The sequence below is a fragment of the Galleria mellonella genome, unplaced genomic scaffold (genome assembly GCF_026898425.1).
Source record: "Galleria mellonella isolate WM207_F2 unplaced genomic scaffold, CSIRO_AGI_GalMel_v1 utg200, whole genome shotgun sequence".
Classification (NCBI taxonomy): domain Eukaryota; kingdom Metazoa; phylum Arthropoda; class Insecta; order Lepidoptera; family Pyralidae; genus Galleria; species Galleria mellonella.
In genome coordinates, this window is record NW_026442034.1 from 2253181 (window position 1) to 2280772 (window position 27592).

Below are 27592 nucleotides of genomic sequence, written 5' to 3' on the forward strand. Positions count from 1 at the left end.
ACTGTAATATTTTACGAAATGCTCATAGGACCGATTTCTCGTAATTTCCCGATTTCCAGAGCAAAGCAGAGCAGTCTTGATCAGAAAAATCACAACACATTCATTTATGTAGGTTTATATTCATATGTATATATTAATATTATATCTTTGAAATATAATATATATATATATATATATATATATATATATATATATATATATATATATATATATATATATATATATATATATAATGATTAATTATTTATGTAAATATTTATTTTAATTTCTACCACATATACCACATATTCCTACCACATACCACTGCGTTAGGTTGACTGGAAGAAATCTCTTTTAGAGATAAGTTAGCCTTTGCTAACATCGTTATTAACTTATTGTTGTTACTGTGTGTTTTAGTGCAATAAAGAATATATATATACAACCTTTCCCCATAGAATTAGAATTTTACAAATACCGTCATCATCATCATCATATCATCAGTCCACTGCTGAACATATGTTCTCTCCATAAGGCTGAGTTTTGCAAGTAGTTGCCACGCTTGGCAGGCGGGTTGGCAACCAGTAAATACACAAGTACCGTATTTTTACAGTTAATTAATTATATTTACAGTTAACAAGTAATGTATATTCTATGAATTCTAAAATAAGATTTCATCAGCATCGAATCGCAAATATTCATTAAATTGTGAAAATATACATACAAAAAAAGAACATTCTCCATTCTTTCAGCAAGAAATAAATCATCGATAATGTCATGTGACGTCATAGGACAATTTATATATGACTACACTTACATCAAATTACGTTAAGAATAGTAACCGAATGAATAGTCAAGCCGTATTGATTGGAACGGTCAATAATTCACTATTATATCAAAGGGTTGACATCGAAACATTTGTGTGGGCTATTTAAATTGTTAGGTTTACATTAGTCATTGTGGTATGCTAATAGCGAAACCTACAAATAAACCTAAGCTTACTGGTAATATAGATTTTAAGTAAACTTATTAAGTATAAAGTTTATTTTGATAATACTGCTTCAAAATGTCATTTCTTTGTAATGTTTAGGAGTTAATCAACAAGAAACTTAAGTTTATTGCAGTTTTTCTCCACATTTCACCTAATCAATAGAAAAGCTAACTGTTCCTATGGTTCTTTTCCTTAAAGACAAGAGCTAGCTATTTTTATATATTTTCTTAATACTTTTTGTAGATAATAGCCTTTTTTGACGTATCATATGACAGTGTTTCTTTTAGTAAGTGAAGATGGAATGTTGACCCTGCATACGTTACTAGTTTACGCTGCCGAGACACCAGTGAGACATGACAGGTGAACATGAAATTAGAAGCAGATCAGTTAGAAAATAGAGGCGAATTCATAAAAAAAATAACCAAAAGGGAAAAAGGGAAATACATGGGGAGGTCAACCTGATAGAGTATATTGCTAACAATGATGCTGTTAGATCCTCATTACTAACAATCCCTTTATCCCTAGATGACGATGTTACATCATCAAGCACCTTATTATAATCGCATAATGTGATTGTATTTAATGTCAGACCCATCCTAAGAAATTCATAGTTTGCTAAATCTGCACCAAACACAATGCCCAAATCATCATCATCATCATCATAACAGGCGTTAACTGCCCACTGCTGAACATAGGCCTCACCCTATTGGCAGTAGACACCAGGCTTGGCAGGCAGGTTTGGCTACCGCAGTAAGGTTTTGGTGGTATTTTAAGAGATGCTGCTGCCCATTCCTCGACCATTAAGTCCCTTTAGTCGTCTCTTACGACACCCACGGGAAAGAAAGGGTTGGTTCATTCTATGCCGGGACCACATGACAATAGGCTACATTGGGGGGAAAGAGATTGTTAGTTATGAGGTCTAATAGCACCATTGCTAGCAATATACCCTCTTAGGTCGACCTCCACGCGGTTCCACCTGGAAACCAGTATGGTTAATTCTTATCAAATTCATCATGGTGGACTAACTGACCTGCTTTCATCGTCACCAATCATCTATCACTGGTGCCCCGCCAGCGTATACAGACAGCGCAGACGAGGTTACCATTCCATTATCACCCATTAAAAATAGGCTACATTTATCCTAGTCAAATTGTTAAGTTACTAACATTATATTATTTACCAGAGGGAGACTGTACAAAAGTCGTTTACTTGGACACCTCTGTCCCATTCGTGTTTCTACCGTGAAGTAATGTTTGCATGGCTGTGTTTCGGTTTGAAGGGTGGGATATGACAGTAAATTTACAGGATACAAAGGAATAACACTTGACTCCTCAGGAATAGCAACGCATGGGTCGTATCATGGGCGAAACAGTATACTCTGTTATGTCCATGGTACTGCTCATATCTATAAGCGACGATTATCACTTTTTATCAGGTGGGCCGTCAGCTTGTTTGCCATTCTAAGTTGTATAAAAAAAAAAAAAAATTTTTTTTTCATTATTGCAACACTTAACAGAAACTGTCATTATTACCACGGTAAAAACGCTGCACGACAAAATCAGATAAATCTTCACAAATAAGATTGTTATCTAATCAGCTCTAGGTTCAATTGTATTATAGACGCTTTCTTGACACGCCTTTCTAATCAATTTTATCGATCTACACTTCAGAGCAAAGGAATGCATTTTGAAACCGTCTGTTAGTTTACAGTCGACTTATTTCATCTAATTTATATAGCCAATGTAGGACTCCATCTAAGGAATGCAGGAACTTTCTATGGCAAATGAGAATTAAAAAAAAATATTATAAAGAAGCTCTCCTTTTCACTCTCATATATATTCAATGAGATATAATTAAAATTGACATAGAAGTTTGCCAAATATCACATAGCTTATGGACAGAGCTGAGCTGATGACATCAGTAGACGGAACCACAAGTCGCCCACCAGCCGCCCACAGGCACGGAGCCTTGCAAAACCTTCTAGTAAGCTAGAGGCCATAGTAGCATAAACTTAGAGATAGCGGATCGTAATCGTTTGGTATACAAATTATTGCATAATAAATTTTCGATGCGAAAACGATTCTGTTATTAAATCGATAATAAATTATGTAACGTCGTCTTTTTTATGCACACTATTAGTAATAAATACTTAATCTCAAACAAAATCTTGGTTCTGTAGACATTATCACTTTTTTATTAAGTTTTTTTTTTTTATAATACACTAGCTGTTGCCCGCGACTTCGTCCGCGTTTCCGTGGGTTTTCGTAAAATAAGTAGCCTATGTCCTTCCTCACGGTTCAGTAGTTTTGATGTAACAGACACATTTCCCTTCACTGCTCTTCTCCTATTGATCGTAGCGTGATGAAAAGTATACTATAACCTGCCCAGGAGTATGAAGAATAATTGTACCAAGTTTCGTTAAAATCCGTCGAGTAATTTTTGTTTCTATAACGAACATACAGACAGACAGGCAGACAAAAATTTTACTGATTGCATTTTTGGCATCAGTATCGATCACTAATCACAACCTGATAGTTATTTTGGAAATATATTTCATGTACAGAATTGACCTCTCTACAGATTTATTATAAGTACAGACAGATAAATAGATATACGAGTAGATAATCGGTGTTAAAGATGATATGATCAGACTGGAAATGAATGCGGACTTTACTGCGAATAGAGATTAATGCAAGAGGAAAACATATTACACTAATACCAAATAAATAATTAGAGTAAGGACAAGAAGATGATAAATACATATTGGGTAATAACAACTTAACATTCTTCGTGAAGAAATAAGTGAGTGGACCGTTTTAAAATAAAAGGCAATGGACCTGTAACCGTAGAGTAAAATCAGAGAATTGTAAACATTGTTGTAACCTTAAAATTCATCATGATATATCCAAATAGAATAGAGTGAAATTTAAAAACAACGTACCCATAGATTTTTTTTCTAAATGGGCATAGGAAGTGTAAGAATATGTAGAGCAAACAAATATACCATCGCCAACTTTTTTTTTGCCCCCCAGTAGGAGTGCAGCTTGTTCCCGGATAATAATTTCCAGGTTTTTAGATAATTTAATTTCCTTCTAAGTTTTCACTCCACTTTTTCCCATTTGTCGTAACGATCATCGTCATCTTTTACAATATTTTTTTTATCACATATGTTGTAATACAGATGAATAATGATAGAATGATTGCCGTGTGGTTCCGACACAGAATGGGCCACACCTTCCTTTCTCGTGGATGTCGTAAGAGGCGACTATAGGAATTTAATGGCCAAAGGATAGGCAGCAGCGTACCAAATCGTAACTGCGGCTGCCAACCTTTTTGCCAAGCATGGTAACTATTGGCAAAACAGCCCCTTATAAGGGAGACCTATGTTCAGCAATGGACAATTGACGGCCGATATGGTGATGATAAATGCTAGATACCCTATTTTTCTACGAAACCCTAACTGCCTATACATTACCGTTAAAACAGTGTCCAATATTAAAAAAAAAAAACTGGTATATAATTAGGAGCTAGCACGCAAGCGTATCAATGTAGCCGGCTCATGAATAATAAATAATGTATACGACAGTTTGATAGCTATTCTGGTATCGCAATCCCGATTCTACAATCTACATGTTGATTGTAAATACTTTAAGATTATGTTCCACAAAAAAAAACTTAATATATACAAATTTAATATATAATTGAAAATATAGTACCATCTACTGCACTACTTGTAAATGACCATTGGAACAAAGGCTACATTTGTTTATCGAAAAATCCGTCTTAAAAAATATCCGAACTAGAAGAGGTCCGCTGATGTGCTATCACTGAGCACACAACCTAAATCTTAAGGTGATATACTAGGCGTGACAAGAACACGGCTCTCGCAGCGTCACGTTTACGCGTATAACGATTGCTACACCTTGTTAGTTATATTAATCAGATATACTTGTTGATATTACTATATATATTGAAACAAGTTATGTATATTTTTAGCACATGATAATTTTCGAACCGTATATAGTGACCTGAGGGCCTACCATGAAATGTTTTCCGAAATTTCGGAGCCGAACGAAATACAAATTTGATGTTAAAATTACATTATACTTACCGTTTAAAAACATTAAAAATATTAAAATATTATTCCTTTGGACTTTTATGATAGGATTTATGGCGAACGAAATGTTAAGCTCCATTAACTGGGCCGATTTAGGTATGAACAAAAACACGAAATTGAGTCCGAAAATTCGGTATTTCATTTCATGGTAGGCCCCCTCGTCAGGTCAATAAAGATCCTTTTCGTGAATAATCGAGTTTTGTTGTTATCTACAAGATAGAACTTAGATCACACTCGCCGTATATTGTTAGCGTGCTTCTAGTAACATCCGATATTTTGAAACTTTTTACTATAACAATAGAACCAATAAACTAATATGTAATAGACCTCTATGTAGTATTAAATTTTATTAAAGTTAAAATAATTTAACTCATACATTGTAAAATCCGCCATGTAGATCGCGGGTGGGTGTTGTAAGAGACAACTAAGGAACTTATAATCGAGGGACAGGGAGAAGCGTCCCTCTTAAAACTTCACCAAAAGCCTAATTCAGGTTGCCAACCCGCCAGCCAAACGTAACAACTAATAACAATACCCCCTAACTAATAACCCCCCCCCCCCTCAATTAGGGAGAAGGCCTATGTTCAACAGTGGACAATTAATGGCTAATTTAATATGGTATTGTTAAAATTAAAAGTTTTGTCAAATCCGTAAATTAAGGACTAGTATTTTTTTTTTTATTATTATTTAGTTATTTTTTATAGTTTTAGTTATTTGACACCTGGCCAATGCTTTACTAATAATACATGAAATATAGAATCAGAATGTTTCAATAAAAAAAAAATTATTAACGTTGATTGCTGGCTAAATGGGTTAAGCGAATTTAATTATCAATCCCAATTAATCCAAATGAAAGAGTAAACTTTTCCATTTAAATACAATTGGCAAAATGTGAACAAATTGAGTACTACGTTCATCACAATAGCATCAATCAAGAAACCACTGCCTGTTACGAATTTTAATCGCGAACATATTACAATATTTTTATTTCATAAAACTGACGAATAAATTTGCCTTGTATTGACTTCATTTGTAAATGAACCCAGAATCAAAATTAATTTTACTCATAGAATATCTGGCACCTCTCTTGGCCTATATTCTCTACTCAATCCGTACTAATACAATAAATGTATTTTTTTAGATCACTGCGGTGTCAAACAAGCATACGGTCCACCTAATGGTAAGCGGTTACCATAATCTATGAACGCCTGTAATACCGAAATATGTATGTGAATGTAGATATGTGTTTATTTATTGGTTACGTCTTGGTGGTTCATCCGCTAAATCAAACATGATATTTTTTTTATACAACTTAGAATGGCAAACAAGCTGACGGCCCACCACCCATGGAAAGTGGTAACCATCGCCTATAGACATGAGCAATACCATAGACATAACAGAGTATACTGTTTCGCCCATGACACCACCCATGCGTTGCCATTCCTGATGATTAAGGTGTTATTTCTCTGTATCCTGTAAATTCACTGCCTGCCCACCCTTCAAACCGAAACACAGCCATGCAAACACAACTGCTTCACGGTAGAAACACGAATGGGACAGAGGTATCCAAGCAATCGACTTTTGTACAATTATTTTATACATTATATTTGAGATGAAGGAGAACAGTCTCTTTTCTGCCCTAGTCTATTAACATATCAGGAATAAATCTGGACAAAATCAAGGGTAAACATTAGTCAATATATCATACTCCCGACATGACTAAATTGCTACAACATCTCTTTGGTTGTCCACAAATAAGTCCAAAGTAAAACTATCTGCATTATTATTTGATCCAACAGTTTTATTACACGTTCTAATCTACGTTATGCTAGTTGCTACTTCGGTGACATTCGTTTTATCTTAGAACGAAATCTATTGGCCAGATTGGCGTAGGTGGAAATCGACAGTCACAATCAAGGCTCACTAATTTCTGACCATTAAGAAATTGGCTCACATCCTGCTTTGATAAATTGGCTAAATACTTTTAAAAAGCACCAAAAAGGATATCACTAATTAATTAACAATTTATTTATTTATTTAAAAAAAAAATCTTAATGCTAGTTGCAACAATCTTTTTATTTTTTTTTATTTTTTTTTTTATACAACTTAGAATGGCAAACAAGCTGACGGCCCACCTGATGGAAAGTGGTAACCGTCGCCTATAGACATGAGCAGTACCATGGACATAACAGAGTATACTGTTTCGCCCATGATACCCCTCATGCGTTGCCATTCCTGAAGACTCAGGTGTTTTTCCTCTGTACCCAGTAAATTCACGCCATATTCCACCCTTCAAACCGAAACACAGCCATACAAACACAACTGCTTCACGGTTGAAACACGAATGGGACAGAGGTACCCAAGCAATCGATTTTTGTACAAAGTCTCCCTCTGGTAAATCACATTAATTTAACATTATAAATATTTCACAGCCGTTCATTTCAAAACATGACTGAAAAATTGACTAGATTAGAACGTGGCCTGATTATAGTCAGATGTGTAAACTATATAACTAACTGTAAAATTACAATGTCAAGTTGAGTCAATAAAACGGAATAGGCAACATTGTTCCTTCTGTAACTGAAAGTATGACATTAGTACATACTCGAAGGTTAAAGATAACCACATTAATTACATAGTCATAACGTGGTACAGTTAAGCCCATAGATTGATTATTATATACAAACCTACGAAATGTTTTTTCTGCATTTATTTCGTATATTCATTTATCCTTACTGATACTATAAATGTGAAAGTGAGTTTGTTTGTTTATAGTTCCTTACCGACTTAACCAATCACTATGAAATTTAGTATATACGTACTGTATAAACGCAGCAAGAGATGGGTCACTCTTTATGCCAGTCAGTAAACATATCCCGGTTACGCGAACAAAGTCGCGGGTAAAAGCTAGTATGTACATTTTCTTTGGGCAGGCCCAAAGAACAATTATAAAATTGTCACTTTCGGTTTCAATGCCGAAACAAATCTCTACAATTTGTTCTATCAAAGTTTTATCTATGTCTATCTTCGTTAATAAGTTTAGAAAGCAAATAAGTCAAAAAACAGTGTCACAAAAATAAGTAATGCTCTATATAGTCAAAAACTTTCTCATTTAAAAAAAAATCAACAAATTTAAAAGCAGTGACCTTCCTTTTATTTGTTTATTTATTTAAAGGAACACCAACAGCATATTGCTTTTCTTTCATATATTTTTATAATTTTATCGTATATCATATATACCTTCATAAACACTAGAAAACATACTAAAAACATACATTTAGATAGAAACATACATATAGATTTTTTATAGGTTACATAATTATTCCATTATTGGCCGTGTGGTCCCAGGATAGAAAAGGCCACCCCTTCCTTTCCCGTGGTTGTCGTAAGAGCTGCTAAAGTGAAGGCGAGAAATGGGCAGCAGCGTCTCTCTTAAAACATACCTAAAGCCTGACTGCGGTTGCCAATCCGCTTGCTAAACGTGGCAATTACTGGCAAAACTCCCCCCCAAGGGGGAGGCTTATGTTCAGCAAAGGAAAGTTAAAGGCTGGTATGACGATGATAAGAATTATTCCATATTAAAAAAAAAAACTCAGCAAAAGCAATGATCGAACATATAAATTTGAAACCGTTAATAGACTAGTTAGCGTAACAAAAAACGATGAATCAACACTAAATGGTACGACAAGTTTGAACAACACGATAATTGGTCGTGCAAACAGTTCTCAATTGGACGAGTGTATCGTGTCGTGACGTGTCGTGCCGTTGAACCAAGCCAGCATTGACATTAGGAATGCAAGAAAGAATTAAAGATTGGCAGACTCGGCCGTCAGCCGGTATCTAGTCACGCATTGACGTTCAATGCTTGTGACAATGTGGAATTTATTTTATTGAATTTTAAAGACATTTCGAAATTATCTTAGTTCTTTACAAATTACTAGCTTATGCCCGTAACTTCGTACTCACGTGTGGACTATATAACATATTAAGACATAGATGTATATAATAAATCTTAAGTTCGACCTATAGGAACTCGACTGTCAAAACCACATTCAATTTGGTACTAGAGTTTCGCTAGGTACACATAATGCCGAAAAAGATAAACACCCAGGATTTGATCCCGGGAGATGTCTTGTTTGATATAGAACTTGGTAAAGTTAGAATTAATTTTTAAGCGACTTCGCTAAAGGAGTTCCCTTATATTATGCGAATATACGTATATATGTTACACTATATTTTCACCAATTTTGAACCAATTTTTATAATTATTTTTGCAATCGTAAATATTTCCTCGCGTATTAATCCTATTTAAATTTTAATACGATTTAAGTCGTTGTTTTTGTGATCTAATCTTAATGATCAAATATTAAATTATAACAAACTAACGACCCGCCCCGAATTCCCACGGCTTTTTCATAATAAAGTACAGCCTATTTTACTCGCTGACAATCTACATCTGAAAGAATTTTTAAAATCGGTTAAGTATTGTTTGAGTTTCTCTATTATGAACAAATCAAAGCTTTTTTCTTTATAATATGAATTTAGGTTACAAACAAAATACATTGTAACTGATGTTTCTTTCCTTATAGGACTGCTTAAACATATTTAAGGAATTGCTTCTAGTAAAACAAAGAAACCACATCAAAATCGATTCGGCCAGTTAATTGCATGTCTATATATAAACATCGAACCGTACAAATGCCAAAAATACACTGCCTACCTACTTGTACGACCTTCATGTGCCGTGGGTGTTTTGTCAATATAAATGAGAGGTAATATTAAATTTTCTCACCAAATAACTTCGGCCATATCAGTAAAAGACGCCAAACTGATACAAGTACGAAATAAACTAAATTAAAACCAAACTTTAGTACCATGTTCTATGACCAATAATTTGGTACTGTCGTCCCCATTAGGTACGTGGTAGCGAATTTGTAAGTCCGTGGGCGCAATGAAGGCTTCTTGATTCTCAGATAAATTGCGTACATGAAATATCTTGAGTTGAGATCGCAGTATTTAATGTAAAAAACATTTAATCTACAATTGTTTTTTTTTTTGTTTACGTGGATGGATCACAGGTATGTTAAAAACATATTTCAAGATGAATTTGCAAAATATTGGTAATATTAGCAAGAAGATCGATATGCGTCATATTTTGAACCGACTTCAAAAAGAAGGAGGTTCTTTATTCGGTTTTTTTTTTTATTACCTCATAACTCCTTCATTGTAAACTTATTTGGAAAATTCTTTTTTCATCTAAAAAGGTAATATTTAGGGATTGCACTCATAGAAATTTTGTCAAAATCGGTTGACTTCATCCTCATTATTACTAGCGCACTGCGGCGTTACCATTTCATTATCATCTACTAGCGACCCTCTTACACGGTTTTTAAATAATAAATAAAAGGCATGGTACTCACTGATAAAGTAACTTTCTATAGATGAAAGATTTTTTTTAAGTTAACTCATATATTTTTAAGGTTAAGGATTTTTTAAATTTATCTCTTACAAACAAAAAATCAAATTTTTCCTCTAATACTTTTTTTCATTTAAGAGTTTCCTTTTGTCGGTGCAACTAATTCTTATGCTTATCTTTTATCTCCCTATACGACATGACACCTAGTGTTCCCTTTATCTGTCCCATGTAGTTAATCCTCGGTATTCCTCTTCCTCTTTTGCCCTCTATCTCTCCCTCTATTATGCTCTTAAAAAAATCGTCATGTCGTAGAAGGTGGCCCAGCATTTTGCCTCTTCTATTCTTTATTATTTCAATCAATGTTCTCTTCTCGTTTCCTCTTTTTAGGACTTCCTCGTTCGTTAGTTCTTTCTTTAATACTATTAGTTTAGAAAAAAAGAACACGTAAATATTGTTATGGCATATAGATATATGTGGTACCTATGAGAAAAACCACAAGCCATTAGAAAGAAATGATCTCAACAATGTTGTCTTACTGAGCTCGCACCGCAAACCACTTTGTCGCTGTATACGTTTTCAGCATATTACAATAGGAGAAAGTTTGTTGCGACACGAAGTCGCTTTTTCAATCACTTCGTAAAATTATTATATTTAAGACTTCATATATACTTATTATAATTTTCTAATAGTAATATCTCACGGTTTTGGCCTCATATTAAAAAAAAATGAAAATTTTATAAAATATTTGGACGCTTAGTATTTAAATAGTTAAATGACTGAAGAGATTTGAATGAAAATTGGAACAGAGATAGATATCTTGACTATTTTAATGTTATTTATGTATTTATTTTAGGGAATCAATATTTTTTTTATGCAGCTTAGAATGGCAAACAAGCTGACGACCCACCTAATGGAAAGTAATAACCGTCGCCTATAGACATGAGCAATACCATAGACATAACAGAGTATACCGTTTCGCCCATGACACCACCCATGCGTTGCCATTCCTGAGGACTCAGGTGTTATTTCTCTGTACCCTGTAAATTCACTACCTGCACACCCTTCAAACCGAAACACAACCATGCAAACACGACTGCTTCACGGTAGAAACACGAATAGGACAGAGATGCCCAAGCAAACGACTTTTGCAAAAAGTATCGCTCTAGAGAAAATTAATAGATAACCAAAATTAAGAGGTATGATATAATTATCTACCTCCAAAATGGAAAAATAATTTAATCGTTCATATATCCCAAATGTAGTTAAGCGGAAAGCACAAGTCCAATTTTACTATAATTATTCTATCTATGACGTTACCAATAAATAAACACACGTCAACTAGGCCAGCTGCCCGTGAAAGGAAAACGGAACAAACACTGTTTTTTGTGTCTACAATCCAGTTTACGTTACAATAGAAATACCTACTCTACGATACGTGCCTGAAGTCGATCGGCCTGGATTCCATTATCGATTTATCTATTATAGTAAACACATATAATATTTTTTAATAGAGGAAAGAAAAAATTTGATCCATAATGGAAACGCAACCAGTAACCCGTAGTGGCAGCAAAAAGCCGATGGTCGTTTCGGAAAGAACTATGCCCAGTAGTGGACTGCAGTAAGCTGATTGTGATGATGATGTGATGAATCCGTAATCTATAGAGTATATAAATTAACGAAAACCATTCCATAAAACTTTTAAATAAATACTTATATTAGTTTTCAGGAATGGATCACGTTAATTTACATGCCGCATACTATGTACAGCAGTGGACAGTTAATGGCTAATACAACACTAATATATATTGAAGAAAGTAGACTCCTTGTTTTTTAATGTTAATCTATGAGTTTTTTATGTATTTAATGATCTTCCTGCTAGGCTCAAACGGGCCGTATGCTTGTTTACCACTAAAGAACTATAATAAAAAAATCTTTTTTTATTTCGAATTAACAATAAATGTTACTACAGAATATTATTAAAGTCGTCTTTGTTTTTAATATTTCTTAAACATTTTATCCTTATTTATATTATATTAAAGGCAGTATTATCAATACAATACAATGGAATGCTAAAACAAACTAACGATCCATCGACAATTGAAAGTTTTTGCTATTTTCCTCTAATCTATGCATCATTCCATACAGCTATACCTTTTTTGCAACAATATTATTTTTTTTATTTGCAGCAAGAAAAAAGAACAAAATTCTTACTTTCTAGTCATTAGTGAAATTCAATAACACAATAGAAAACGTCTACTGAAAACTTAATAAAAATATCCAAAATAATCGATTCGTTCAACTGAACGAATAACTAACTTCCGCTAACTAGCGGCAAACCACAATCGAGATGTTTCCATTGACTCTATAGCGGATGCTTCCGCTAAGATGGAACAGGTCGTTTATAATAGTTTTTGTCGTGCCAATAACAAACTCCCACTCGGGCAGTCGATGACATCAGTGGTAAAATCGAAAGTGGGCTCTTTTTGCAAGTAAATAAACTATATATTCGTCTAATAACAAATGTCCTGTAGATAGATAACACCCAGAAAAATACTAAGATATTTGGCTGTTCCTTAAAAACTGCAATCTCAATAATCTTAACACTACATACAAATACAAACTTGCTGTTCCGAAGTATCGTTTAAAAAAAGTTAATAGATCTTTTAGGAATGGGCATTTAATGTTATCCCTATGGTTGACTGGAAGAGAATGTTTTTAGCATTAAGTCCGCCATGTACACATATTTGTACTAATGAATAAATAAATAAATAAATGTTATAAAATACTGAAAGATATTTTGGATCTACCTATTAATAAATTTTAAAACTGTTATTAAAAAACACTTATTGAATAAAGTATATTACATACTAAATAATTTAATTTAATGTCAAACTGACTCGATAGTCAGTCGATTATGCATGGGCTTTTTAATGGCCATGTAATTTTAAACATATATAAACTTATATAAAAATATATAAGTTATACAGCACTATCATACCTACTTGTACAACAATTAGTCCATTACCTTAAGGTTGTCTTGAAAAGATTGCTCTCAGTAATAAGACCGCCTTACTGTACTTATACAATTGTATCGTTATGTTTGTAAATTGTCTTGCTTATTTCCTATATTGTATAATGCAAATAAAGTATACTCATTCATTCATTCATTCAGAGATTTAAAAAAGTAACTGTTCAATTTCTTGCGGGCTCTTCTCAATAGATAATAACCTTCCGAATCCTGTAGTAGATTAAAAAAATGACGATTTAAAAGTGTTTGTAAACAGGTGTATTTGAATAAAGATAATTTAAATTTGGCACCTGATGGTATTTCTACCACGGTGTAAATGTATCTAACTAGGAATGAATTTGGCCGCAATGGCTGGAAGATGGGAATTCAAATCCAGTCACATCAATTATAGGGTATCTAACTATAAAACATTTATAGTCAACTAGTGGTCCTAGTGTTGTAGTTATATGAAGAATTTTGAAAAATTTTAAAAATATTTGTAATTATATAGTTAAGAGTTTTGTAAATAAATAACTATTTTTTCCCTATTAGCATACTCAACTAAAATACACGTAAGTCGTTACGGCTAGCTTTTATACTTAAAACATAATTATATCCTTTAATTACAAAAAATAATCTTGATAAAAATTTTATTCTTTACAAAAATTAAGTGCTATTAAAAATTCATACAATCACTACTTTCCAATTACATTTCAATTAAAAAATATATATTACAGATTAATGCTCCCATAATTTATTTAATTGTATACGACGTTGCAAACGAATGTCAAAATGTGGAACACGCGGTACTCTAGATTTTTCTTATTCTGTGTGCAAATAAGCGTATACAGTTCGAAGTCGCGCTGCGCCGGTACCCAAATGTTAATCGATAGACAACTTAGAATAACTTAGATTCGATGGTCGGCCTTTGGACGTCACGGCACCCACGTGCTTGTAGTTAAGGCTACCTAGTCTATAAACCTGTTTTTGTTGTATTCATTACCTACATAGGCTCGAGGCAAAGCGAGTAGTATTTTAAGCGAATTTAAACAGAAGAACGCTTCTAAATTCTATTTAAAACTAACTAAACTTTTTGCCCGTCGTTCGCGTGGACTTCAAAAGTAGTAAAACCAATTAAATAGACTACTTTAAAATGGCGTATCAAGATTTTTTTTTCATGCAACTTAGAATGGCAAACAAGCTGACGGTTCACCTGAAACGCAAACGACTTTTGTACTAAATCTCCCTCTGGTAAGATGATACATATACCAAGTTTTAAATTAGACTTTGAGAATCAAAACTATGAAAACCGTTTCTAATTTGGTACAGTAATTTTTGCGTTATGCCGAACTAACATAAAGACAGACAGACAAAATTTTTAAAAATTATTATTTTGTCATAAGTTAAGCTCTCTCGTTATATTATATTATTTTTGGAATATGTATCGTGTACTAACTTTTTCTAGTTACAATTTTATTATATTAGCAAGGTTATATAACCAAAGTAATGGCATTTTTTTTATACAACTTAGAATGGCAAACAAGCTGACGGTCCACCTAATGGAAAGTGGTAACCGTCGCATATAGACATAAACAGTATCATGGACATAACAGAGTATACCGTTTCGCCCATGATACCCCCCACAAACCCTTCAAACCGAAACACAGCCATACAAATACAACTGCTTCACAATTGAAGCACGAATGAGACAGAGGTACCCAAGCAAACGACTTTTGTAAAAAGTCTCCCTCTAGTATATCGACTTCCAAAAGAAGAATACCTTAATTCGTCTATTCTTTTCTGTGGTTATGTCACGCGAACGCTTCACACTAACAATTAAACATTATTATTATTTATTTTACACTTGTCTATAGGCGACAGATATCATTTTCCATCAGGTGGGCCGTCAGCTTGTTTGCCATTTTAAATTGCATAAAAAAAACATAAAAAAATTAAAAAAAAGCTTGGCTAAATCTGCATCGAATCTTATATAATTTTTCCAATTGATAAGATTTACTAGCGTGTTAGTCTCGTATCCATTTTCTATAGTATTCCTTTACTAAGCAACACGATTCCAACATGATTCCATTTTCAAATGTTGTTAACTGACTCCAAAAAAAGGAGCCGCTTCTCAGTTCGGTTGTAATTTTTTTAAATTCTTTACCTTATAACTCCGTCATTTAATATATAAATTCGTAAAATTCCTTTTTTCGAAATGGTAGACTTTTAGATGAGTCCCATAAAAATTTTATCATAATCCGTTGAGTGGTTTAATTTTTATACCGAAATAAATTACTTTCTCATGATTGCAATCATTTTTTGTGGAACAAAATTTTAAATTATCATTACATTGATAATTTTAAATTTTGCTATTAATTTAAAATGTATACGAAACCTCTCATCGTTCATTCAAAAATTTCATCACGATTAAAGTCGCTTTTTTTATATATAATTGTTCGAATATAATGTATGTCTACAATTCCGCATCTTCTATGAAATTTGAAGGTACGTTAACAGTAGACGTACCTAGTGGAAATACTAAAATATATTAAACGTAGCTTATAAAATTTTATTTAATTTTTAAACATATTAATCTTTGTTTCGATCTAAGAACCTAATTCTAAAATTTCACGTGTCAACTTCTAAACATACAAACTTTCATCTCCTATTACAACCCTCTTAAAGGTAGAATTTTCTAAATTCTTATTGTTCATTTATGCTATATAAAAACCTAATTGCAAAATTTCGAGATTCTAGATTCAGCGGATTCAGCTGTACTGATATATGGGTCACTCAGCATCCTTTTTTATATGTATAAACGAGAAAAGTATACAGTAGAAACCAAATCTTTCAAAAACATGAGAAATTTAGTGGAACATTTCTGATGTTGCACGTCTATTTAGCTCTCCACGTTCGTACACAAAATGCGTAAGCAATTCAGTAGCTTAATTAATACTTAAATAAAGTGTCAAACAGTGACTCGATACTGTAGCGAAGCAGTAAATTAGCCTAATTAGTGCCCTGTAAAAATCTCCACTAAAAATTCCTACGGCACAAAATAGATGCCAAGACATTGCACGGCTAGAAGAAATAATTATAAATATGTATCAATGTCAATGCTCGATTGATATTAAGACTGTGGAACTCGGAGCGCGTCGCTTCGCATGCGGTGAGGCGGTCGCGTCACACGGCCGCAGCGAGGGAACCCGCCGATGACTCACACAACACTCGAATCGACTCTATAAGCTATTTGCCACGACTACAAAACAGCGGCAGGACCTCGAGCGAGTTTGTAGTCGATTCTAGTATTATTAGAACATACGTATGATTTCATTAGGAAGCACAACCGACAAATAAAACACAACCAATTTTAACATGCTGAGTATAAAACCAATTACACTCTCGCACAAATTTATTAACCCAATTGGATTAATCTGAAGTAGTGGTCTACCATGAAATGAAGTTCCGTATTTTCAGGCTCAATTTCGTCTTTTTGTTCATACCGAAATCGACCCAATAAATAGAGCTTAACATTTCGTTTATCATAAATCCTATCCTAATAGTCCAGAGGAACGATATTTTAATATTTTTAATAATTTTAAACGGCACGTATTATATAATTTTAACATAAAATTTCCGTTTCGTTCGTCCCCGAAATTTCGGAAAATATTTTGTGGTAGGCCCTCTGTTCGTTTTTACGCCCTTGACGACCTAGTGTAGCGGTTTAACACATTACATCACATTCCGGTAGTTGCAAGTTCAATGCCCAATATAGTCATTTGTATATGCTGTCATCTAGCTACTAAACTCAATGATCGTTTTAAAAAGAATAAGGTGCATGAGTGACAAAAAATATATGTGAATAAATTTGATTCGTGTATATTTAAGTCGGCTTTGCTCACGTTTAAATTCGGAAATGTCCGACTAGTATGACTCACGATAGTTATTTATTCAAATTTGATTTGCTTCGAGTAACGTACTATTTTTTTATTTTCTTTTCATTTATATATTCTTTATTGACCATATTACAAAATATGTTTGGTACAAAAGGAAGAACTTAATGTTATATTGCATTCTCTTTCAGTCAACGTTTGGCAAAACAAAAACTAATAATGCGGTGAAAAAAAATTAGAAGTTGATATAGATTTTTAGATACATGAATTATTAAAATACATTAATTCATTTTTTTTTTAATATAAAGAGAAATGAATGGTGTGACCCTCGCAGTAACTATTTTAAAATATTTAATAATGTGGCGCCTATATTCTTGACGGGAGAAAAAAAATAACCTACCAAATACATAAAATCATTGATCGAAAAGAGCATGTCTCTTTACTTATGTCTACACCTATGAACATATTGTTTTGGTGTTTCCATGAGTCCACTGTCCGACTGAGGGCCTCAGATCGATGACGCAACCTTGGATTGGCTTTGTGGGCGACGGTGGGCCAAGCTGTAACATAATCGGCACCAGGAAATGAACTCGTGCACGAACACTACGACACGACAACATCTAATAATACCGCCACTACTTTTGTTTTTGAAAAAAAAACTACCAATAATCAATATGAAAACAGATACTAATGTGAAAGTTTGGGGGGAAAGGGATTGTTAGTAATGGAGAGTAAGAATTCCATTGCTAGCAATATACTCAACCAGGTCGACCTAATCGCGGTTCCCCCTGGAAACTATCATGGTTAATTCCTGATGAATTCATCATAATGGGCTAACTGGCCTGTTTTCATTCTCATCTATCACCCTTCACTGGAGCTCCGCCAGCGTATATCGTTAGCGCAGGCGCGGTTGCCATCCCATTTTCACCCATAAAAAAAATGTGAAAGTTTTGAAGGAGTTTGGATTGGAATGGATGTTGGTTCAAATGTGGACGGTATACTAAATTAACACATATACATTTTTTATCCCAATTCATAAACGTTACAGTGTAATACATAAAAGCAAAACATATGTATACGTTTTTATAATAAACTTCCAGATGACGTTTTACATTTAAAGGAAAGAAAATTTAAAATATACATAAAAAAGGACTCTCTGTACAAAAGCATATTATAAATTAAATGACTATTTAAATGACAAAACTACATGGATTTGAATTTTGTATTAATGTGAATTGTATTGTAAATGTAATTATTGTAATATTTTTTAAATCAATATTATTTTATATAGTAATTATTATAATTATAAAGTGACGTATCATAATAATCTGTAACAGATGTATATGAATAAAGATGATTGATTGATTGATTGATTGATCAGACACTCACCAACTAATATGGAATTGAAATTCAGGAGGTAAATTCGTTATGGAATGTAGAACTTTAGACATCTAGTTAAGTCTATGGTATTCGCAGTTGAGCGAGATATAAATTTAGAGCAACTGAAATCGCGGGAAATCACTAATTACTATTATAATTAGTTATGAATAATTGTATCGCATATGTAAAGTGAGTAACCTCGTGCTAAACATCCTTACTGATAAGAAAATAATACCTATAGACAGACAGTCGTATCTTTTCTACAAAGAAAAAGAACAATTGCTTTATCGCAACAAAGAACAATATTCAAAAATATTACAATGAAGATAATAAAATTTATAGCTTAAATAATAACATCTAATTATTTTTAAACAGTAACAGACGATTTAATACATTAATGACTAGGAAATTTTATTACGTCTAAAAACGACTACAGTCGTAACCATGTTCATATTGGCCAGTACCAATTAATAACGTGACGTTTCATAAGTATGGTATACTAAATTTAAAATATTTAAATTTAGAATGCAGAATCGCGTGTTGTAGGTACACGATCTTGCTTAGCAACAAGCACACCACATAGAAAAATAAGTGCTTTAATCATCGTAAAATTTATATAAGACCAATAGGGAAGTAAGCCCTTTCGATTGTGAAAAGAAGTATCAAAATCGGTTCAGAATTAACGACGTAATAAATTAGGAACCTCCTCCTGATGGAAGTTGTTTAAAAATAAACATTCTGCATGACTCCCATGATCCGATGTCGTACAGCCTTGTCAATTTATTACCATGCGCAGCACACGTTAGCTATACTCGTATTGAGAATTTCCTGTAGTAGGTCCCAACCCACTATGCAAAGCCCATTGACATTGGCAACAAGAGCTTCTAATAAACATGTTAATTATTTAAACATCAAACTAGTCGCTAAAAATACAAGTCGGAAATATCTGACCGAAAACAGGTATTAGAAAGGCCAATTGGTTAGGGCCGTTTCACATATGGCGCTGTAGTGGCGACTACAATTATTTAACATACGACTGTCCATTAAATACGTAGTATTTTTTTTTTGTATTTGAATTTCTAATATCCAATTTAGTAAAATATCTGTCCCTGAGATTGCTACGAGAAAGTTTAAATAATTATTATATTTTTTAACGATGACGTATTTTTCTTAGTCTGCTTTTAAAATAAGAGAAGTAATAAAAAGTGAGATTTAATTAAATTTGCAACAAACGTACAAAATTTGAGAAAAAAATAACTATAAGTAATGTCTCATACCTATTTTGATATGGAATATCAAAAGCCGATAAATAAGGGAATAGTACAATAAGCAGACTTCCTGGTACTTTAAAATTATCACACGAAGGGCAAATATTTGACCCACAGTAGTATACAATTACACTTTTTGTGGGATTCCGCCGAATGAACAAGAGAGCAATGCGTACGGCCGGCGTCTGCGCCCTTATATGGTTATCAACGACGCAAGGCCAGTCACTAGGTACCTTCATCATGGGCAGACGATTATAATGGATCTTTGTTAAAATTAAAATAAATACTCGACCAATTATCGATACAGACTACGAGAATAAAAGTATTGTGGAATTGAATATATAACAAGATATCGCTTTTCAATCATTTAAACCGTTAACTGTCCACTAATAAGTATAGGCTGCCTAAAATAACTCCTGAGCCTGAGCCGATTTAGCCTGAGCCGATTTAGCCTGAGCCGATCAAACAAATAAGATTTTTTTTATATACAATTTAGAATGGCAAACAAACTGACGGCCCAACTGATGGAAAGCGGTAACCGTCGCCTATAGACATGAGCAGTACCATGGACATAACAGAGTATACTGTTTCGCCCATGATACCCCCTCTGTACCCAGTAAATTAACGCCATATAATATATTGCAGGAAGACTTTTTGCAATATATTTGAGATGATGGAGTATGATGAAGGAGTGGGGTCTACCTTGAAATGAAGTTCTGAATTCTCAGACTCGATTTCGTATTTTCATTCATACCAAAATTGGCCCAGTAAATAGAGCTTAATATTTTGTTCATCATAAATCCTATAGTTATAGTCCAAAAGAACGATATTTTAATATTTTTAAACAGTACTCGTATGTATTATATAATTTTAACATTAAATTTTTGTTTCATTTAGTTCAGAAATTTCGAAAAACATTTCATGGTAGGCTCTCTGGTCAATTCACCTATTGTAAGAAATACACCAGGAATTAATCACTATAGTTTGGCTGTAAATTTTATTGCAAACTCAAAGACATGAGCAAATTACTCATCAAGTCTGTAGTACTTATCTCCTATCAACAAATACCTGTCATCAAGATGACTCTTAAATGATTCATAAGCTATAGAGAAATTTATGCTGAAAACTAAAATAAGTAATGACCTCACACATGCACACTTCAGGAATAAGCAAACAAATTTTTAGATTTTGCACATTACAGAAATCATCAACATTCTTTTTTTAAATATTGAAAGCAATTTTATAATTAAATTAAAACAAGAGACACAAAATCATACGAAATAATAATTCTTATGGCTAGTGTCTTTACTATATCTACATACCATCTCTAAGTGATAACAGGCTAACATCTTATTTATAAAAAAAAAAATAACAAATTAAATTCTTTTCAATATACATTAGAGTATTGAAGTAATTTAAAATAAATATTTTTTTAATCTATCATTCTAATAGTTAAGTTAAATTTGTTGATGGATTTATTTATTATATTATTATAAGAAACTGAATGTGTCACCACTGAAAGAGTGGTGACACATTAAGTATCTTTAATATTTCAAATTCAAATATTCTTTATTTTTACAACTAAACTTTTAAATCATAATTTTTTTTAAATCTACTATGAGGTTTGGAATGTTATTATCTGTTGAAAAAAACCCATAAGAAATTCAACAGTTACTCCATGGCCAGGGGAGATAAAGAATTGTTAGTAATGGGGACTAGTAACCCCATTGCTAGAACTTCTCCAAAATAATATAATGTTCCACCTAGAAGCTGTTGTGATTAATCTTCATGAATTCTTTACAATCGGCCAGCTGACACACTTTTATCCTCGCCTATCAGTCCCCACTGGGTGGCTCACCATTTCACTTATCATCCATTTAAAAAAATATCCATACCCAAGCACACACACATTTTTTTATCACACTTTTGATAAGCAATTTCTCATCTAAAGATAAAAGGCTATAAACTAAAATATACAGCTGTTTTCAGAACTGGCAAAATATATATATGTATATATATTTTTTATATTATGCTGTTCTTTTTAAAGGATAAAAATTGATTCAAAAATAATGATGATTAATAATGATCTCACTGATACCTCATCAGAATAAACCAACAGTACATGTGGGCTACTATTCCATTTTCATCCATTAAAAAATTTGTCATTTATTTTTTTACTATACTTTAAATCATACATTAAAAAAAATTATTCTAATGGTGGAACCATCGGCATATTTCCAGTTGCAGTAATATAAAATTTTTTAGCATCAATTTCTATATACATACAGTTTTCTGAACATAATGTATGAACTGTGATATATTAGTATAATTAATGTTCTAATTATGAAAAATAGATCAAATTTAAATTATCACTCATGTATGCCAACATAATTTACACTTGGTGAACTTATGAATTCCTATTCACTTAATAATTTTTTGTTTTCATCATGAATTGAGCAATAACAAGATGAAAAAGAAATAATATAATAACAATTCAGATATATTTAAACATGTCTTTTTTTTACAGTCTAAGATATGCTTCAATAATGCTTCACTTACATAGTAATGTGTATTGAAAAATGTTATTTTTCAATGCATGTAAAAGTTTTTATACACAACCCAGTAGGTACAATAGGAGATATAAAATTAAAAATCTATTATTAGCATTATGGTCTCATGTGATTTATGATTTAATATTCTCATAGTATTTACTCCAAGCATGAGCAAGAGTGGCTTTAAATTAGACATATAATATTAATGTTTTCATAGATTAACATAGAAATTAGGATGGTACATATGAATAACAATCTTCAAAATTAAATAAGCAACTTAGTATAAAAATATGATTAGAGAATCTTTCTTTCATGGGGCAGAACTTTGTAGATAAACTACCAAATAAAATGACCATTCAGAAACAAGCTTAGCTTAATATTTGAAACATTATGTTAATATTTATTGCCCTAACCAAATCAGATACTACCTACTTTCACTTTTATGTATTGACTGCCGTGATTGAAGTAAATTTTCAAACTGTCGGTCAGATAACATAGAAAGACAATAAATCATATTTGTTATTAGAATTCGATATCGAATACGTGGACTAAATGTTTAGTGAATATTGTCAGTTATACGGAGCAGTGAAGAAGTTTCGGTAGAGACTACAAATACTTCATAACAGAACTATAAAATCGTTCTTAGATGGAAACGGAGCTATAAAGTATGGGAGATCAAGCATGATCGTACTCACCATCTGTTCTTTTTATGTTGATGTTAATTCCAGACTGAATCTTCACAGTACCGTCATCCATTTTTGCACAGGTTTAGACACCACATACACTATAGAACATTATTTCGCAATCGAGGTTTAATTAAAAATAGTCTAACACATTCGGAAATTACACATAAGAACCGGTGAAAATTACAAAATAAATTTCTACACCCAGATTGACAGTTATATCGAGCTAGCGCTCACACTTCAGACTGGAACGTTTGAAATTTGTTTCACTACAACAGTCAAATCAATCACTTTACTTTCTAAAAACTAATTAATACAATTGATTTGATTATTGTAAAGTATAATAGAAATAAAAACCGAAAAAAAACCAGAAATGTTTTAAATAATTTCGGTTATGAACATGAAATTACAAAATTACCAGGAACACTGCGTCGAAAATTTTTATGTAATATTGCCAGTATGCAATTTTTTTCTACTTTCAATCCACCACAGAATAAATAAGGTAAATGTATTGCAAATACAGAAGTCGATTCTGAGACCTTATTTACTAAATATGCTTCTAAAATTTAAATTTGATAACACATAGACATTATTATTCTAAGGACAAATATAAACAAAATTTCTAATACATTTAATTCAAAATTATTATACAGGTTTATAGAACAGTAATTTCACGAAACTATTAAATATATTTTAGATTGAAAGATAAGTTATAAAAATGACGCTTCAGAATCGAGCCCAATGTTCAATACTTCATCTTAATTTACTCTTTTCGTCTTTATCTCAAAAATAATATTAATGACAACTACATAATTTCTAGTTTCATTGCTTATTTTTCTGTAGTTTTTTTTTTTTTAATTGAGCGCAAAATATATATAATTATAAACGATATTCCTTTATATCCACAGTATATGGCGAATAATCGATCGATTATAATAATGTAGGACCTATTCAAACCATAGAGAAAATTAATATTTTTAAAACCAGATGCCTTTTTGGCAACACTCGTTATTAAAAAAAAAAGAAACCTAAATGGGGTTAGAGCTTCAGAGTTGTGACTGTCGATGACTAAATTACCAATCTGTAATAGTAGTAACTTAATTTGTTCTTAAATTTTCCAAGAAAAAGCTATCAAAAATGCATAGCGAACATAAAATATCACATAAAGCAAAGAAACGCATTAAGGAAGTCAAAAGAAAAGCTCGCCCCGGTAAGTAGTTAATTAAATATTTCAAAACCCATTTCCTCATACTATTCTGCTATTTCTTTGCATAATTACCGTTATAATGTTAATTATTGTGTTGAATGATAGATCAATCTTAAGTTTTCTTGTTTTTATTAAATAACACGCATATCACTTTACCTTCTAAAATGGTCGACGACTAAACACCGTAGCATCCATTGCACATGCGACCTCCGCCTTCAATCGTAACGAAAACTATTTATTTTTTCTCGAAACAATAAATACTTCTTTACATTTTTACAATAACTGGTAATATAATATCACCACATGAGAGAGGTATTAGTAGATAGTAGATAAGCATTAATACTATTCCGGCCAAGTAAATTTACTTTTTCCAAATAGTGCTTAACATTGTTACTATTTGAAATGAGTCACTTGTAACACAATCATAAACAGGCAAAATATAGTATATATATAATATAGTACAAACTAGGTTAAAGCCCATCAGAAGTTTATCAAGCAAACATTGTTTAGTAACATTTTTCATACTATTCATCTTTATATATTCTATACTACCTCTTACCCACAACTTCATTTGCATGACCGTGATATATTCATAGACTAGGAGAAAAAGTAGCCTATCTCTTTTTCTGTCCCATATAATATTTGCATACTAGGGTATCATAGTTATAATTTAAATTTTTAAGGCACTACAAGATAACAAAGTTATTTTTATTTAATATGATTAGCAGTGATTATTGTATGTACTTACATGTGAAATGGCAACATTTTATCTAATGTGAAGAAACAATGTCCATTTTCCTTGTAGAAATAGTATAAAAAAAATGTATTACCACTCATTTTCATCCTCATAATGTGATAAGAGATATAAAGTAACAAAGCAATACATAAATGTAAGAGTTACTGGTTAGTATGGTAACTATATAAAATTTGCACTTTTTTAAACTATTATAAAGAAATGACAACTAATGTTTTTTCACATTATAATCTACCATTGTGTAGTAATATTTTATGGAGTATTGAATTGATTGAAATTGTATCACCATTGATTATAAAATTTATTTTTGCTTTTATATTTATTTTATGCAACTTAGAATGGCAAACAAGATGAATGGTCCACCTGATAGAAAGTGGTAACCATTGCCTACAGACAGCGCTATTGTCATAGTTAAGAATGGAAATAAAGGACAATATTTTTATTTCAGAATTAGCAGATAAGTATCAATGGACAGCTTTAAAGTATGCGGGGAATTTTGAAGAATTTCTAAAATGTAACGATAATGTTGACAGAATAAGTGAGAATGAAGTATCACCTGATGAATTTATAGAGAAATATGAAAAAATATACAAACCTGTAGTTATAACTAATGTACAAACAAACTGGAAAGCGAATCACAAATGGACCTTAGATAGACTTGCCAAAAAGTATCGAAACCAAAAATTCAAATGTGGAGAAGACAATGAGGGTTATAGTGTTAAGATGAAAATGAAGTATTATGTAGAATACATGCGGACAACGACTGATGATAGTCCACTTTATATTTTTGATAGTAGTTTTGGAGAGCACCTGAGAAGGAAGAAACTCCTCGAAGATTATGAAATCCCAAAATATTTTAGAGATGACCTGTTTAAATACTGTGGAGAAGAAAGGAGACCTCCATATCGCTGGTTTGTAATGGGACCTCAACGTTCAGGGACTGGGATCCATATAGATCCTTTAGGCACAAGCGCTTGGAATGCTTTAGTTTTTGGCCACAAGAGATGGTGTTTGTTCCCAACACAAACTCCAAGAGAACTCATCAAAGTAACTGGAGCGATGGGTGGAAAACAAAGGGATGAAGCGATCACTTGGTTCAAGCTTATTTACCCCAAAACACAGATGGACTCATGGCCAAAGGAATATAAACCTGTATGTATCCAAATATTAATTTATTACAATAATAAATATTATATAAATAAATTGTAGTTGAAGATTATGAAACAAAGCCCAAAATTGGGGTGTATGCATGTGACAATAAAAGCAGGGGATATAAATAAATAAAGTTCACATTCATTTTTAGCCATCTGCTTTCCCTGATTGTTTTCTCTTCTATCCTATGAAGGATGTAGATATATTACCTATATAATTACCATTTACTATAGTTTTTTTAATTCAACTACCAAGTTCATTCCACTTTCAAATTTACATATATAAAAATATACAACCCTTTTTATATATACCCTCACCTATTTTAAAGTTATATATATTTAATAATCAAATATATGTAACTGTACAAAAAGTACAGTTTTTTGTCATTTCGATACTAAAACAAATGATTATTTATTTACAGGTTGAAATACTCCAGAAGCCAGGAGAAACAGTATTTGTGCCAGGGGGATGGTGGCACGTTGTTCTGAACCTAGATGACACTGTAGCTGTGACACAAAACTTCTGCAGTCGCACAAACTTCCCTGTGGTATGGCATAAGACTGTACGCGGGCGCCCTAAATTGTCGAAAAAGTGGATTAAAACACTTGAAACCAAAGAGCCTGATTTGTATAAAATTGCAAGTAGTATGGACCTAAATCAGGGTACTGGCGTAGCTTCTGACAGTTCTTCCAATAGCAGCTCGTCTAGTAGTGATAGCGAGAGTAGTTCCTCGGATAGCTCCGGTGAAGAAGACAGTGGCCAGGAAAGCATCTCGGCGCATAAGAAGAAGAAAAGAAGGAAAATGTGAGAAGATTTATCTACACATATTGTAGATATAAAGTACCAAGATTTGTATTCTTATTGAATTTATATAGTAAAACTGCCTCTTTTGTATTATTAGGTGTAATAACTAATTTAAAATCATTTTTACAGTTGTTAAATTAGAAAGAAAACAGTAATTATTTCTTTTGTTAACTTACTCAATTCTTTATGAAGAAAATAAAGTATTATTATGAAAAATAATGTGGTTATTCATATTTTCCAAATAACCCACAAATGAAGAATAATCAATGCAGCTGTGTAAGACCCACCATCAAGACGTCATAGTTACTAGACCAAACCAGTCGGTACCCCAGAAACCAGCGTGCTAAATTCCAAGTATATTTATCACGATGTGCTAACGGACCGGCCTTTTC

At 32.4% G+C, this 27592-nt stretch overlaps 2 protein-coding genes and 1 long non-coding RNA gene across 4 annotated transcripts in view; 1 reads left to right on the forward strand and 2 right to left on the reverse strand.

The window, feature by feature from the left end:
* The window catches only part of LOC113516450 (kinesin-like protein Klp10A), an 82533-nt gene extending 58810 nt beyond the window's left edge, over positions 1-23723 (reverse strand). The window contains exon 1 of one of the 2 annotated variants that reach the window (XM_052894283.1): positions 23296-23723. In XM_052894283.1, the coding sequence (XP_052750243.1) occupies positions 23296-23356 (61 nt within the window). In that variant the 5' untranslated portion in view covers positions 23357-23723. The remainder of the gene's footprint in view (positions 1-23295) is intronic. The other variant, XM_052894284.1, reaches the window with a different exon arrangement.
* On the reverse strand, positions 16876-21479 carry LOC128200535 (uncharacterized). Its single transcript, XR_008252765.1, has 2 exons — positions 18790-21479; positions 16876-17960 (listed from the first exon to the last, which is right to left on the reverse strand). It is a non-coding gene; the product is annotated as an uncharacterized LOC128200535 (long non-coding RNA).
* Positions 23724-24288: 565 nt separating the features above from the next.
* On the forward strand, positions 24289-27419 carry LOC113516455 (bifunctional arginine demethylase and lysyl-hydroxylase PSR). The gene is made up of 3 exons (XM_026900871.3): positions 24289-24493; positions 25693-26396; positions 26818-27419. The coding sequence occupies exons 1-3, from the start codon at positions 24421-24423 to the stop codon at positions 27202-27204; spliced, it is 1164 nt and encodes a 387-aa protein (XP_026756672.1). The 5' UTR covers positions 24289-24420; the 3' UTR covers positions 27205-27419.
* Positions 27420-27592: the final 173 nt, after the last annotated feature.